The 14,922-nt window shown below is 36.6% G+C and overlaps 1 protein-coding gene across 1 annotated transcript; it reads left to right on the top strand.

Moving 5' to 3' along the window:
- Positions 1-8,955: 8,955 nt before the first annotated feature.
- LOC130730378 (cell number regulator 8) lies at positions 8,956-12,313 on the top strand. The gene is made up of 3 exons (XM_057582375.1): positions 8,956-9,334; positions 9,791-9,993; positions 11,796-12,313. Exons 1-3 carry the CDS (start codon positions 9,073-9,075, stop codon positions 12,033-12,035), a joined length of 705 nt encoding a protein of 234 aa, XP_057438358.1. The 5' UTR covers positions 8,956-9,072; the 3' UTR covers positions 12,036-12,313.
- The last annotated feature ends 2,609 nt before the right edge of the window (positions 12,314-14,922 follow it).

The following is a 14,922-nucleotide window of genomic DNA, read 5'->3' as shown; positions in this document are numbered from 1 at the left end:
AAGAACGATCAGAGGTAAGAATCAAGCTAGTTACCTCGATGCCGTGAAATAGAGACAAACAGCTCGAAGATCGGTCAAGAATCGGCGAAATTCTTCCTCCCTCCTTTCTCTCCTCAACTCGCGGCTCCAAAGGAAGTTATGGGAAGATATTTTGATTTTTTTACTATTTATAGGAATGTGAAATCGCGGGAAAATGAATATTTCGCGATTCCGATTTTTGCAGCACGTTCATCGGTGAATTCTAAGCGAGATTCTGGCGACAGAATTCCAGAACTCAAAACAAGTCTCTAGAATTAGGGAAAAACGATCCAAAAGCAGTGTAAGTTAATTTGCCCCGAAAAACTACTTTTTGCTGTGAAGGTCGGACGACAAAACTTCGTTCTGAAGAAAGATTGGAAACGACGAAAGAAATTTGGCAACGCGGATGGAAACTTCGTTAAAAGCTCCGAATCGAAAAAGTCTTCATTCAGTGATTGAATTTAAGGTTTTTAAAGAAAAGAATTTAGCGTCGTTGGACTTCCGAGAATTGAAACCTATCGTGCGTACAGTCCAGAGTTCCGAAATGAAACACTGGTCGAAGGAAAAATAAAGAGAAGTTATTTTTCCAAGGATTTGAAATTTCACTTAAACGTTGCTTTAAGAGCGGAATTAGCCTATTCTGGACACTCTCGCTATAAGGCGGGTGTGCAGACGACTCACACTAACTCCTAAAACGACTAAGATATAATCCTCGAGCAATTCCTGAACTTTCTTCTTCATTAAACTTTCCCAAACAGCAAACTCCTGTCACGCTTACACTGATTCTACGCGTGAGTCGGAAAATAAACCTTTAAATCTAGTTCTGCAAATCCGGGTCTTACAACAGGTCATAGCTGACATGTCATTTTCAACGTAATTTTTTATTAATTTTGATTTTCGCCTATTTAATTAATAATTAATTAAAATTAAATAATTTAATTACTCAATTAACTAAACAAAATCTATTCATTCTTGTTCTCCATCTTCATCTTCAATCTAAAATCTCTAACCAATAACTTTATTTTATCATGTTCTTCATCCTGTACAAAATTTTGCAGTAGCATCCTTCTTCTTCATCCCACTCATCCCTTCCCCTTTCTCCTTACTCACCCAAAACCCAGAAAAAACAAACCACTCAAAAAACCTAACCATCAGCTTACAAACTATTTTTCAACGAGGGACTAAACTCAAGTCAGCTTACAAACACATGGACTAATTTGATGATTAACCCTTATTAAAGATCTACATCCTACTGGATTCATTAGGAGTAACATAGTAATATGTTGCATTTTACAGTAAAGCTTAAATATAAAGGATGTAAATGATAAGATCATCTGCCTAGCTCAGCCAATTGATTTTGATGATTGCACTGAAACCTATAGGAAGTTGGTTAAAGTCTAAACGGTGGAACATCAAATTTCCCCTATCGTACATCTAATTCCATGCCTTTACTATCTGAAAAATTTTGAACCCTGTAGTTAGGAAAATTTATTTCTTAGTTCCTTGAAAAATAGGTGTAAAGTAATAGATAAAAGTAGACATAAAGATGTTAACTTTAACCTTATAATTACTCACATTTAACCAATTTGTTCCATCCATAAAGTGCAACATAAATAAGAGAAAAAAGGGCAAATTATATATTGGTAGAGAAACAAACCGTAGATCTTCAATTGTTAGACAATCTTGTATCAGAGGAAGAAATCACTATCATATGATATGATATCAAAGAATCAAAGATAGCAAAACACATTTTTTCACTGTGAAAAGAATATACCTTTCTATGAAAATCTCTTTCAAAGAGCTTCAACTACAACAACATAGCATAATGTGCACACTTTTAAATAGACAAATCAAAAACCTAAGAAATCACCCCTACATGATGTGATTAAGGCAAGTTGAGTTGGGTTCTTCCCCTCTTTATACCTAGATCAATTTCATCTTCCTTTAACCTAACAGGTCCCAACATCAATACTTTTAATCGCTACCAAATCTCAATCCTTAAACATGAAAAACAGTTTTGTTGCAGTGACTTAATTTGAGATCAATATTTGGATCATGCCCTTAATTTAACCCTTGTGAATTGTGAAAAGGTCAAGCCCTTTCTTTCCCTTCTACAAACAATCTTCAGCCAAAAATATTATTTTAACAACTATACTCCATAATTTATTCAAGGAATCAGAGCACCTCTGACTATTTAGGATCAACTTCATATTGAACTACCACGACATATTCCTTAAGCTGAATATGAGCAAAGGCACTATTAACCAAGTAAACTACATTTCGACTATCTAGCTCAATTGCTGTTGTATATAGACCAACTACTTAGGCATTTTTGGACCTGAAAAATGGGGAAAAGGTGCAATAGTGTACTTGATTATTTTGCTTTGTATTGTTTATAGAGCGATATAGATTATACCCATATAAGACTGAATAGAATTTATAAATGACATCAACAAAAAAATAAATGAATTTGACCATTCTTCAAACTTAACCAAAACCAAAAAAGAGTATGAACTTCTGTGATTATCAATTGGCTCCTAAAAAAGCTACATATGCTACATATCCTGAATTAGTTTAAATTTAACATGATAAAGATGGCACCTGATTAATGTGCATTGACTTGTTAGATCAAACATAATCAAAATTGCCATAGAATGTGTTAAAGAAGTAGCCAAGTAAACATAAAAATATGTATTAAAAATATGTACAGATTTAATATAGTTTTTTTATGTACAAAATTTGTTTTCTTAATGCAGATTTAGTATTGAAAAACAAAATATATATATATATATTTAAATATGTATTAAAAAAAGGCTTAATACATCAGAAGGCCCCTGAATTTGTAAAGGGAATCAGTTCTAGGGCCTGAAAAATTTTCGCATCAAATTGGGTCCCTAAGAATTTTTTTTAATTCAATTAAGGACAAAGTGTGTCTGATGCTGAAGTGGCTTCAATTTTTGCCTACTCAGCTTTTCCACGTAGCATTTTAAATATTTTTTAATTGAAAAAATTCTAAAACTTAATTTTTTAAATCCAACTCATATATTAAAACATAAGTAAAAAATAAAAACTTAATAAAATCTCTAATGTAAATAAAAACCTAAATCTAAAAATAAAACAGATTTAATCTAAACCTAAAAAATTAAAATCCTTGATTCCTCACATTCCAGAAATCCAAATCTCAGTTCAAGCAAATGACAGAGGCTAATTCGTTGAGATTCCTCCACTTCCCATCTCCAATTCCCCCCACCCACACACACACACACCCCAAGACTCCAAATTTCACTACCCAAAGGCCAAAATCCCACTCAAATTGAAACCCTCATCCCAAATCTCAAATCATCCTTCTCTTCCCTTCTGGCGGAAATTGCTGCCCTATGGAGTTTGAGGGATCTGGATGATATGTTGTTTTTAAGCATGATACATAGTGGGAGTCCCAGGTTGCGTGCTATTGTGTTTGAGGAATAGGTTCATATGGTGTTTGACAATTCCAGATATCACTGAGATTGGTTTTTAGGAGCTAGGCTATGGAAAGGAATACGTGCAGGTTCCTGGGGGAGTTTTGCTGCTTTTGAAGGCAATTAAAGGTTATGTTTCTGCTGCAGGGAGGTTTGGTTACTAGGCTGTTTTTGTTGTTGTTTTTTTTTACATTAGAGATTTTATTAAGTTTTTATTTTTTATTGATGCTTTAATATATGAGTTGGATTTAAAAAATTAAGTTTTAGAATTTTTTCAATTAAAAAAAATTTAAAATGCCACGTGGAAAAGCTGAGTAGGCAAAAATTGAAGTCACTTAAGCATCAGACACACTTTGTCCTTAATTGAATTAAAAAAAAAAATTTTAGGGACCCAATTTGATGAGAAAATTTTCCAGGCCCTGGAACTGATTCCCTTTACAAATTCAGGGGCCTTCTAATGTATTAAGCCTTAAAAAAATTGTTATATGCGGTGATTGATGAAACGTAGTATAAACAAAATTTGTTTTATTTAATGCAGATTTAATATTGAAAACATATTTAAGAAATATGTATTAAAAAATGTTTTAAAAATATGTATTAAAAATATGTACAAATTTAATATAGTTTTTTTATGTACAAAATTTGTTTTCTTAATACATATTTAATATTGAAAAACAAAATTTGTATATTTTTTATTGGGATGATATGAGGGTGACACGTGACAAAACCTTCTAGAAAAAAACATTCCTTTAGTATATTATATAGATAGATAGATATAGATATAGATAGATAGATGTAGGAGAGAGAATTATATTCATTTTTAATTTTAACAAAAATAAAAAATATATTTTTTAATTTGCCAGAATTCAATTGGATATTTGTGTAAACAAAATTTACAGTATTAGTGCATAGGTCTTTAATCAAGTCTTAAAATGATTATTTTTTTGGTGAATGGGAAAGAAAACATACGACTATAAAATGTAAAGCTCTAACATTCTCACACACAAAAAGTCGCACCGCAAACGAGCACTCAAGCCGGCAAGGCAATCTGCATGACCATTGGCTTCCCGAGGAATTTGATGAAGACGAATATCTCAATTCCAAGCTAGAAGGAGATGAATATCCATGGAGAAACTAGCCAAAACATGAAATATGAGCCCCTCCTTCGTAAGAGTAGCCATAATTTCCAAGTAGTTAGAGTCAAATAGACTTTGTTGATGCCTTCCCCCAGAGAAACTAATGCCCTGACCTATCTTCATGGCATGTAGCTCCACCAGTATAGAATTACCTCGTAAACAAACATAGAAACCAAACTGTTAATTTCACTGTGAATCACGAACTACCCCACCCATCCCCATATGGTGTCGGGTGTAGCTATACACAACACACCATCCACAATCAGCAAAATGCAGCCTGCCGAAGGCGCCATCCAATGGTCACGATGGAAGGGATCCAAAATCTGCTCTTGGTTCCTCCCCAAGTACTTGTGATGCAACAATAATTAAATTGATTCAATTTGTGAATTTCTTCAAATTGAATGATAATGATAACAATTTTTTAATGGGATAAAAAAATTACTGGGAGACTAATTCATCATAAAAATTAGGCTTAAAGGGTTCAAAGGCCCCTGAGATTACAAAGGGAATCAGTTCCAGGACCTAGAAAATTATTTCATCAAATTGGGTCCCTAATTTTTTTTTTTAATTCAATTAAGGCCAAATGTTGCCACATCTCAATTTTGTCATAATCACCGTTACCACGTGCCTTTTTTATTTTATTTTTAATAGAAATATTATAAAACTTTATTTTTTTATTTCCAACTCATATATTAAAGCATAAATAAAAAAATAAAAAACTTAATAAAATCTCTAATCAAAATAAAAACCTAATCTAATCAATTTAGCCCCAAATCTAACCTAATCTAAAAAAAAATTTCAACCCAGTTTTTTTTTTTAAAACCTCAACCCAGATTAATATTAACAAAAGGTAAAAATAACATTCATCATGAACATTCATCTTCTTCCAACCTAGAGAAACCAAAGATCATCTACTCGAATACAACAACAACCCCTACTCACATACAACATCACCATGAACATTCATCTTCTATCTCTCTCTCTCTTTCTGAAACTCTGGAGAAGGTTCTCTTTATCCTTCAACAAAGCCACCAGATCTTGCCTCCTCGCGGTAGCTCTCTTCATGGCGGCGACAACATACCTTCACCGCCGCGCGCCACAATCTCCATCACCACTTTCTTCATCGTCTGAAACCCGAGCCTCCCTCCTGATCCAAATCACGGTCGTCGCCACCTCTCCGAAGTCGTGCGCCGCCGTCGTCATCTCCTCTTCCTCTGAAACCCACTGCAACCACCATTCTTTACCCGATCTGAGACCTCCAACCACAAAATCGAAGCCTCCTTTCCTTCTCCCCTTCCTCTGGAACCCACAACCACCCCCTTTTCTTTACCAGATCTATGCTTCCTTGTTATTGAGAAAGTGGAATAAAAAATTGGATGATGGTGATGTGTGGGTTGGAGGTGGCGTGAAAAGGTTGGTGATGGTCGTGGGTGGGTTGAAGGTGGGTTATGGGTGATGGGTTCTGAGTTGGGGGTGTCGTGGAGAGGTTGGTGATGGTGGTGGGTGGGTTGGAGTGGGTTCTGTGTTATGGGTGGTGGTGGTGGGTTCTGAATTGGTGGTGGCTTGGAGAGTGGTTGGTGATGGTGATGGGTTCTGTGTTGGTGATGAATTTAGGGTTTTTCAATTTCATTCATATGAATCTAATAATCTTGAATTTGTTGTTTTGCAAATCTGATCTATTGTAAAATTTTGTTGTTATATAAAAGTAAGGTTTGGTTACTGATCAATTATTTCATACCATAGCCTTGCATCAACACTGTCGTCTGCTTTCAAGTTCAGCTTTTCTCATGGAGAAAAATGAATTGAGTGGTTGTTGCGTAGGGTATAATTGAGGTTGAATTGATATTATTAGATTAGAGATTTGATTTTGTTTAGTTTAGGTTATTGTTTAGATTTGAGATTTATATTTAGATTAAGATTTTATTAAGTTTTTTTTTTTCTGCTTATAAAACTGACTTGGAATTAAAATTAAAATTTTAATTAATTTTTATAATTAAAAAAAAAACCACGTGGTAACGGTGACTAGGACAAAATTGAGTTGTGTTGTTGTGGCAACATTTGACCTTAATTGAATTTAAAAAAATAAAAATTTAGGGACCCAATTTGATGAAATAATTTTCTAGGTCCTGAAACTGATTCCCTTTGTAATCTGAGGGACTTTTGAACCATTTAGGCCTAAAAATGAAGTGGACCATTTCATAACATTGCGTATGTAACAAACGGGTGAATGGTCACTTTGGTCCCTAAAGTTACAGGCGTCGGACAATTTAGTCCCTATTCTAAGGAAATGTAGCCCGTAGTCCCTGAAGTTGGCAAACGTCGATCATGTTAGTCCCTGCCTCTGCTCCCGTTAGTGAACGTTAACGGAGACGATGATTTGGCACGTTAAGTGCCTTAATGGACTTGCCACATGGATTTAAATATTAGGAAAAACTTTAAAAACTTCAATTTAGTCCCTGACCCCAAATCAGAAGAGTTTCAATATCTCCATCATCTTCTTCCTCCTCATCATCTTACCCAGAAAAAATAATTGAACATGATAAAAACTTTCATTTTTCTTCATCATCTCATTCATGAACAGATCATCAAAAAAAAAAATTAAAATCATCATCTTATCATCTTCAACATCATATCATCATCAAACCCAGAAAACAAAACCTCAAATCCCAAATCCAGATATTCAGATGCTTCTTCAAGCCCCAAATCCCAAATCATGATCTTCCTCCCATCTCATTATTTTCTCCAATTTCACCAAGCCTTTGATCAACAACACTAATGCCCTCTTCCTTTTCTCCCTCCTCCTCCTCCTCCTTGTCATCCTCGTCGATATCATCGTTCTTTCGCCCTTGCTTCCTCTCCTCCTTCTCGCTCGGCATGGTCATGGAGGACAACTGTGAGCCAAGATCTGCGCGCCAGAACTTTCTTGGCATCACTAGTAAGGTGCTTATTTGAACCTAATGCCTTCACAATATGCCTTGTTGCAGCAATCAAATTCTCATCCCTTTCCAGCTCCGAGATCACATGCTCAGACTCCTCAAAAGCCATGGAGAAGAAGAACCAGACTTCAAAAAAGAACAATCACCAAAACCAATCCTTCACCTCCAAAATCAAGATCAAAACTTCCTACTCCAGAAAACTCAATCAATAAATCCTACACCTACCCAGAACCACAAATTACTAAAACAAGCTTAGCATGACTCACCAACCAAATCCAAAAACAAAATTGCATATGGGTGAAAAGAGCAACCTTCTTATCCCTGCATAAACCCAAAAAAAAGCCAAAATCATAGCAGAAGGAAAAAAAACCACTTTTTCATCAAAGATGCAAAGTAATACCGATTAAAGAAAGATCAAACACAAATACAATAACCCAGATGAATTGTATGTCAGTTGCGAGTTGAATGAGACAAGAAATTTGAGGATTGGAAGAAGCAAAGTGGTGGTCGGATTTTGGAATTTTGGGATTTTTGGTCTGTTCTAGGGTTCTTCTTCTCTTATAAGGATAAAAGGGACTAAATTGAAGTTTCAATGTTTCCCCCCAATGTTCCAATCCACGTGGCTAGGAGAGATGCACACTTAACGTGCCAAATCATCGTCTCCGTTAACGTTCACTAACGGGAGCAGAGGCAGGGACCAATGTGATCGACGTTTGTCAGCTTCAGGGACTACGGACGACATTTCCTTAGAATAGGGACTAAATTGCCCGACGCTTGTAACTTTAGGGACCAAAGTGACCATTCACCCGTAACCATAGTTATAAAACTCGGACCGGACCGGCCGGTTCGACCGGTTGAACCGGGAACCGGACCCTTGACCGGTCCGAGCCATTAAATGGATCGGGCATGTAATTGAACCGGTATGAACCGGTTTGGACCGGCCGGTTCAGGTAATAAACCGGCGACTCGGCCGGTTTTTTTTGGACCGGTCAGTCTTTTTTTTTTTTTCTGATTTTTTTTTTGTCGAAACTGTTTTTAATGGTCAAACTGTAATTAATTTACATTTAATGTTAATTATTTGGTCAAATGATATTCAATTGAGAGTTATTTAAAAAAATTGTCATGGCTAGGACTTGAATACAGGACCTAAAGGAGGAAAGCTAATCAAAATTTCCACTACACCACCTTACTTCTTGTTTAGAAGAATGCATATTATTTTATATATATGATATACTAAGGTTATATTTTAAATTATTATAATTTTTTAATATAAACCGAGTCAAGCAATCAAACCAATGACCCAGTGGTTGAACCATTAACTCATTGACCCAGTGCCTCGACCGAGTCGATCACCGGTCCGAGTCTGATAACACTGCCCGTAACAAACAAACAAACATAAATAAACAAGAACGAGAAGAAGAAGAAGACGCGGTTTGGTTTTCCACCGACTTCTCTTCTCTTCCAATCTCATCATCTCTCCATTTCTCTTCCCAATCTGTGTCTCTCTGGTGATTCATTCCTTCAATGGCAGATAACAACAAGCAATCTGATAACAATCACGACGAGGCGAGTCCTCTTCTCCACCAACACCAACACCAACACCAACCCAAAGCTCCACCTGTTCCCCAATCACCACAAGACTTTCTTCTTGGATGGACCGCCGATGGCCACCCTGTACCCCACGGCAGCGTCGTCGGCCAGCCCATGTCCCGTTCTCCCTGGAACTCCTCCATCTGCGCCTGTCTTGGTCAAAACGACGACTTCTGCAGCAGCGATCTTGAAGTTTGTAAGTCCTCTCTTATTTATTTTTTTCATTGTGATTATATATCTGAGTCAAATTTTGTATCTTTTGAAATTGGGGGTAGGTTAGGGATGTAAAAATTCATTCTTTAATTTTTCAATCTAGCTGCAGGAAAATCAGATTTTTTGTTACTTGTTACAATTGTTTGTTTAGTTGAATCTAGATTTTGAAGGTTATCTTCTGCAGTTTAACCTTGTGTCTATGGAATTGGTTTTTCTAACCCTAAGCCATAAGGATGGGTGGAAACTATTTTTATTATGTTAATGTCATGAAAACAAGGGTTGCTTCTCTTTATTGATAAGAAAAATGGATAAAGGAGCAGAAAACAAGTTTTTGTGGATCTTGAGCCTCTCTCTCTCTCTCCATTTGGTGTTTTTTATAATCTGGATACCTGAAATATTTATCCACTTTGCTTATACTTGAATTCATGATGTTGGGTAGGTCTTCTTGGGAGTGTGGCTCCTTGTGTGTTGTATGGAAGCAATGTCGAGAGGCTTGGATCTACTCCTGGGACATTTGTCAATCATTGCTTGCCTTATTCTGGACTGTATGTGATTGGGAATTCCTGCTTTGGTTGGAATTGTCTTGCACCGCTGTTTTCCTATCCTAGCCGTACTGCTCTTCGTCGGAGGTTCAATTTAGAGGTATGTTCCTTTTCTTTTTTTGCCCCTTATTATGTGGTTAGGAAGCCTCCTAGTTTGGTGGTGTATGTGAGGAATAATTGTAGGTGATCAGAGCTCGAGGAGGGCGAAGCCTCCTCCATGTTTATAAACATATTTAATTGGAAAATCGTTCCATATAACTAAATGCTGGCTCAGCATTATTGTTCAAGAAGTGGTTCCCCTAATCCAAACTTTTAATTCTATAGTGCACCTGAGAATTTTGGTTATATGTTAAACCTTTTTAATGTGGTGATTTGCACAAATAGTATGGGTACAATGGATATATGTCAAGTGTTGTGAACCTGATTTGAGTCACTATGATTGAGTCACTATACCTCATGTCGTGCAATAAGGGAGTGATCTTAAATTCTTAATTTGTAGCCTTTATTTTTTCATGAGGTTGAAAGGGAGCCTTGGCGCAACAGTAAAAAGTTGTTGCCATGTCATGGGTTCAAGTCATGGAAACAACCTCTTGTGTAAAAAGCAGGGTAAGACTGCGTACAATAGACCAAGTGGTCAGACCCACCACGGACCCGCGCATAGCGTGAGCTTTCATGCACCATGATGCCCGTTTATTGGGGGAAAAACTTTGGATTAATTGATCAATTTAGGTTTTGGTGAAGATTTTGTGGGGATTTCACAGGGGAAATGTAGCCATAGGATTCAAGGTGGGTAGATGAGATCAATTAGTACTTTCAATGTTATTTGCAATTAAAAAGTACCTCTAAGCTTTAAATGTATGATAACTTTTTATTGCACAACTGCAAGAATTGTGATTTTGTATGAGATGTAATGATGGATGAGTGGAACGCTAGACATGATAGGATTATGAATAAATGACTTAGAAAGTTAGAGTAGCATCCACTGTAAAAAGGATGGTAGAATTTCACCTTGCTGGTTGGTGAATGTGTAAAGAAGGCCCTTGTAAGCCCTATTAATGAGCAGCTTATTTGGGGGTAATCCGATAACTAATAGATGAAGGGAGACTAAGAAAAATTATAGGTTCAATCATTAAGTATAATTTAGATTAAATGGTTTGTTGTTAGGCATCATTCACATTAAAACATTATTGTGTAGCTTACATAGTCAACCCTACCTAGTGAGAGAAGACTGTTGTTTATGATAAGTCAGTTGGTCATGGTGTACTTAAGTTCGGTTCATTTTAATTCAGGTGTATCCAATATCAACTCTGTATTTTTCAACAGTACTTATGGGGTGGCCTCTAGTCTTTAATCTATATTTTCTTGTTTCCTATCTAAGTTAATTCTAAATTATTAGAATATAGATTTACCTTTTCATTCCCACCTCTTGTTGTTCCCCTTATAACTCTCTCAAATAAGGATTTAGATTTGAAGAGCTATGCTATTATAGCATCATTTGATAGAGTTGGGTATATGGGCCACTAGCCAGACTTGACTGTTTAGACTTGATCCGCTGGTCCGCAAATAATATTATAGGACGGGGTTGGCCTGCGAAGCTGACAAGCATAGCATTTTGCTGGTCTACTTCCACACTGCCTAAGTCTGCAGGTTACGCGTCAGCCCACTAGTAAATAAATAAAAAATCTAAAATCTAAAAAATTGAAAGATTGTGCTTCCACAGACTTGGACCTATTCACCTTGCTCTTTCATGCAATCCCTTCTAGTGGGAAAATGCTTAGGCGGTTGTTGTATACTTGTATTGCTCTCTTTGTCACTCACATGCAAACACAAGAATCCCATTCCTTTGTTATTATGTGTAATATATAATAATTCTTTGCATTATTTCTGGTTCTTGGGAATCAGGGAAGCTGCGAGGCACTTAATAGGTCATGTGGGTGCTGTGGAAGCTTTATGGAAGATGAGGCGCAGCGTGAACAGTGTGAGTCAGCATGTGACTTGGCAACCCATGTCTTCTGTCATGTCTGTGCTCTTTGTCAAGAAGGACGTGAGCTCCGTCGCAGGCTTCCTCATCCTGGCTTTAATGCTCAACCAGTGTTGGTTATGATTCCCCCGGGAGAGCAGGCCATGGGACGCGCGGCTTGAAAATATTCTTCCTCATCTTGGAAGTGTTGTTCTTGTGAATTTTACTGTTTCATGTATGATTTGACATTGTTGAATGGTGTCTTACCTTGTCCAAAGAGAACCCTGGTTCTTTGAAATTGGTATCGATAAGAACATAAACACAATCATGTCATTAGTTTGGTCCCCTGCTGGTTTGTATTTCATATTATATATATGTATACGTGACGAATTTTTGTGCTTTTTGTCTATGTTTCATTATTTAGTTCAATGAACTTATGGAAGAGTAAGAGATTGTTTGATTCGCTTCGCATTTTTCCGAATTCAAAATGTTATCAGAAATAATTTTTGGAAATGTTTTTCACAGGAAGAAAAACAGGTTGAACATAATGTTTTGTTAATTGTTAAATTGAAATACTTGTGACTTGAAAATTAAAAACAAAAATAGAAAAACATTGAGATTTCAGTTTTAAAGCCTGAAAACTGTTTTATAAAATAGTAATCAAAAAAGTGCCAAATGTTTGGTTACAAAGTCCCATATGTTGCAATTGTGGTTCATGCATGGTTACTTGATAAATTTGATTCCTCAGCCTGGATGCTGATTAAACCCTAATAATGATATTTGCATTGTAGTATATATTAAGCTCCTGTTTTATCCCGAACACGTCTCCGGTATATGTTGATTGAAAATGACCACACTAGTTGTTGGTGCATGAGCTCACTCCGTTGTCATTTGCTTGAAAAGGATCTAAGCCAGTGTTTCTCCTGGAATAATCCATGTTCTATAAGGTGGAGTATGCTTGAGCAACTAAAGATAGAAGTTCACTTTATTCATATTTTTAAGCATATAAACATCTTACATATTACTTTCATATTTGGTTAATATAGGATATCTTCTTACTATATGACCATTCTATACAGTCACAGTCAAGCAAAAGGGACAACAAAGTGTTCTACACAATCATGCTTTTGAAAGTGGTTAAATAAAGCAATTTAAATCAATAGTGTCTCTTAACTACTGTCTTTTTTTCGGGTACAAAGAGCTTAAAAGTAAATACAAAGCAGGTTACATCCTCACTGCAGTGGCGGATCCAGGACCCCCGGCCAGGGGTTCAAATTTTTCACATGAACACATCGGTAAAAATATAATTAAAAACAACTTTAATATATTTATACATAAAAAATTATACAAGTCATAGTTGTCCTCTACGTGATTTCATAAAGATTTCATATTATGAAATCGTTGAACAATTTACACTAACAGTAGCGATTCTTTTCTCCCCTCAATCGAAGGAAAACTAAATAAAGTTAAATCTGTTGGGTCCAGGTGGGCCAGCATCCTGCCTGCTAGGTAGCGTTCGAAACGGGGCGCTGTCTGCTACGTTATAAGGAAATAACGTTGCGCCCTCACTAACACCAATTGGTTTTGGCGTAGTGGTAAGCGCGTGATCCTTCAATTGGTATCAGAGTCAGGTCCCGTGTTCGAATCTCATGGAAGGCATGTTGTGCAGCTAGTTTGGCTGGCAGGTGCTGGGGGGGGATTGTTGGGTTCAGGTGGGCCAGCATCCTGCCTGCTAGGTAGCGTTCGAAACGGGGCGCTGTCTGCTACGCTATAAGTGCAGCTAGTTTGGCTGGCAGGTGCTGGGGGGGGATTGTTGGGTTCAGGTGGGGGGGATTGTTGGGTTCAGGTGGGCCAGCATCCTGCCTGCTAGGTAGCGTTCGAAACGGAGCGCTGTCTGCTACGCTATAAGGAAATAACGTTGCGCCCTCACTAACACCAATTGGTTTTGGCGTAGTGGTAAGCGCGTGATCCTTCAAAATCTTACATAAACTTGCAGAAATATATAAAAGCGACTTTCTCTTATTATTTTACTTACTAACGAAAATAGCAGCCCAAATAAGTAAAAACAGAGGAAAAAGTACCTGTCACTTGAAATTTTGTATCTGCAAATATTTATGTATATATGCACATGTATATGTATGTATGATTCATTAATATTTATGTATATATGCACATGCAAAATATCTTAGTTTAAATTGGCTAACTGAGGTGAGAAATCTAAACTGAAAACACCAGAAAAATATATTATTCTCATTGAACGTTTCCAATTCAGTAAAGATCAGATAAATGAATAATTCGATTGTCTTCAAGAATTAAGTAACTAACTCGAAACAGAAAAATTGAACAAAGGAAGCATAATTTGAGATTGAACTATTTTGCATATGATGATTCTGATTGCAATTCTCAAATCTCAGTTGGGTGGGACTTAGGGTAGCGAGAGAAAGAGGATGAGTGGCTGAGTGCGCGTGTGTGTGAGAGAGTGAGAGGAGTAAGTCTTTAGTGCAAATAGGTGCAAAACTTAGTCTACTAGTGTAATTTAAAAAATTCAGGGGGTTCAAAAAATATATTATATAGGGGTATAAGTGCAAAAAAAAATTTGTTCAGGGGGTTCAATTGAACCCCCTCATCCGCCCATGATCCTCAGACCAATAGTTCCAATGTAAAAAGAAAGCGACATAATCCGCGGGGAGGAATCTAGGCCTGTTCAAAATATCCGGTTGTATTGATCCAATCCATAATTGTCTGAATCCAAAATTAAAAAAATCCAAATTTTCTAAAACCGGTTACGAATGGATCCACTTTTTTATTTTAAAACCAATTTGGTTATCCAAAGTTTAAAACCAGATATAAAATCTGGATATCCATACCCATATATTAAGACCCGTTTGGCTATATTAAAACCAATTTTCTCCACCTCTGCTTTCTCTTGACGCTTTCCTGCCATGGTACCCACCGCTCAAGGTATAAGAATGGAATTGAATTGTTTTTGAAAACTGGAATGGAATTTGTTTACTCGTTTGAGATTTGCAGACTTGGCAATTGGAATTGTTCCCAGAATTCAATTTTTTA

The sequence above is a fragment of the Lotus japonicus genome, chromosome 1 (assembly GCF_012489685.1).
Source record: "Lotus japonicus ecotype B-129 chromosome 1, LjGifu_v1.2".
Taxonomy (NCBI): Eukaryota; Viridiplantae; Streptophyta; class Magnoliopsida; order Fabales; family Fabaceae; genus Lotus; species Lotus japonicus.
This window is presented reverse-complemented; position numbering and strand designations above follow the sequence as displayed.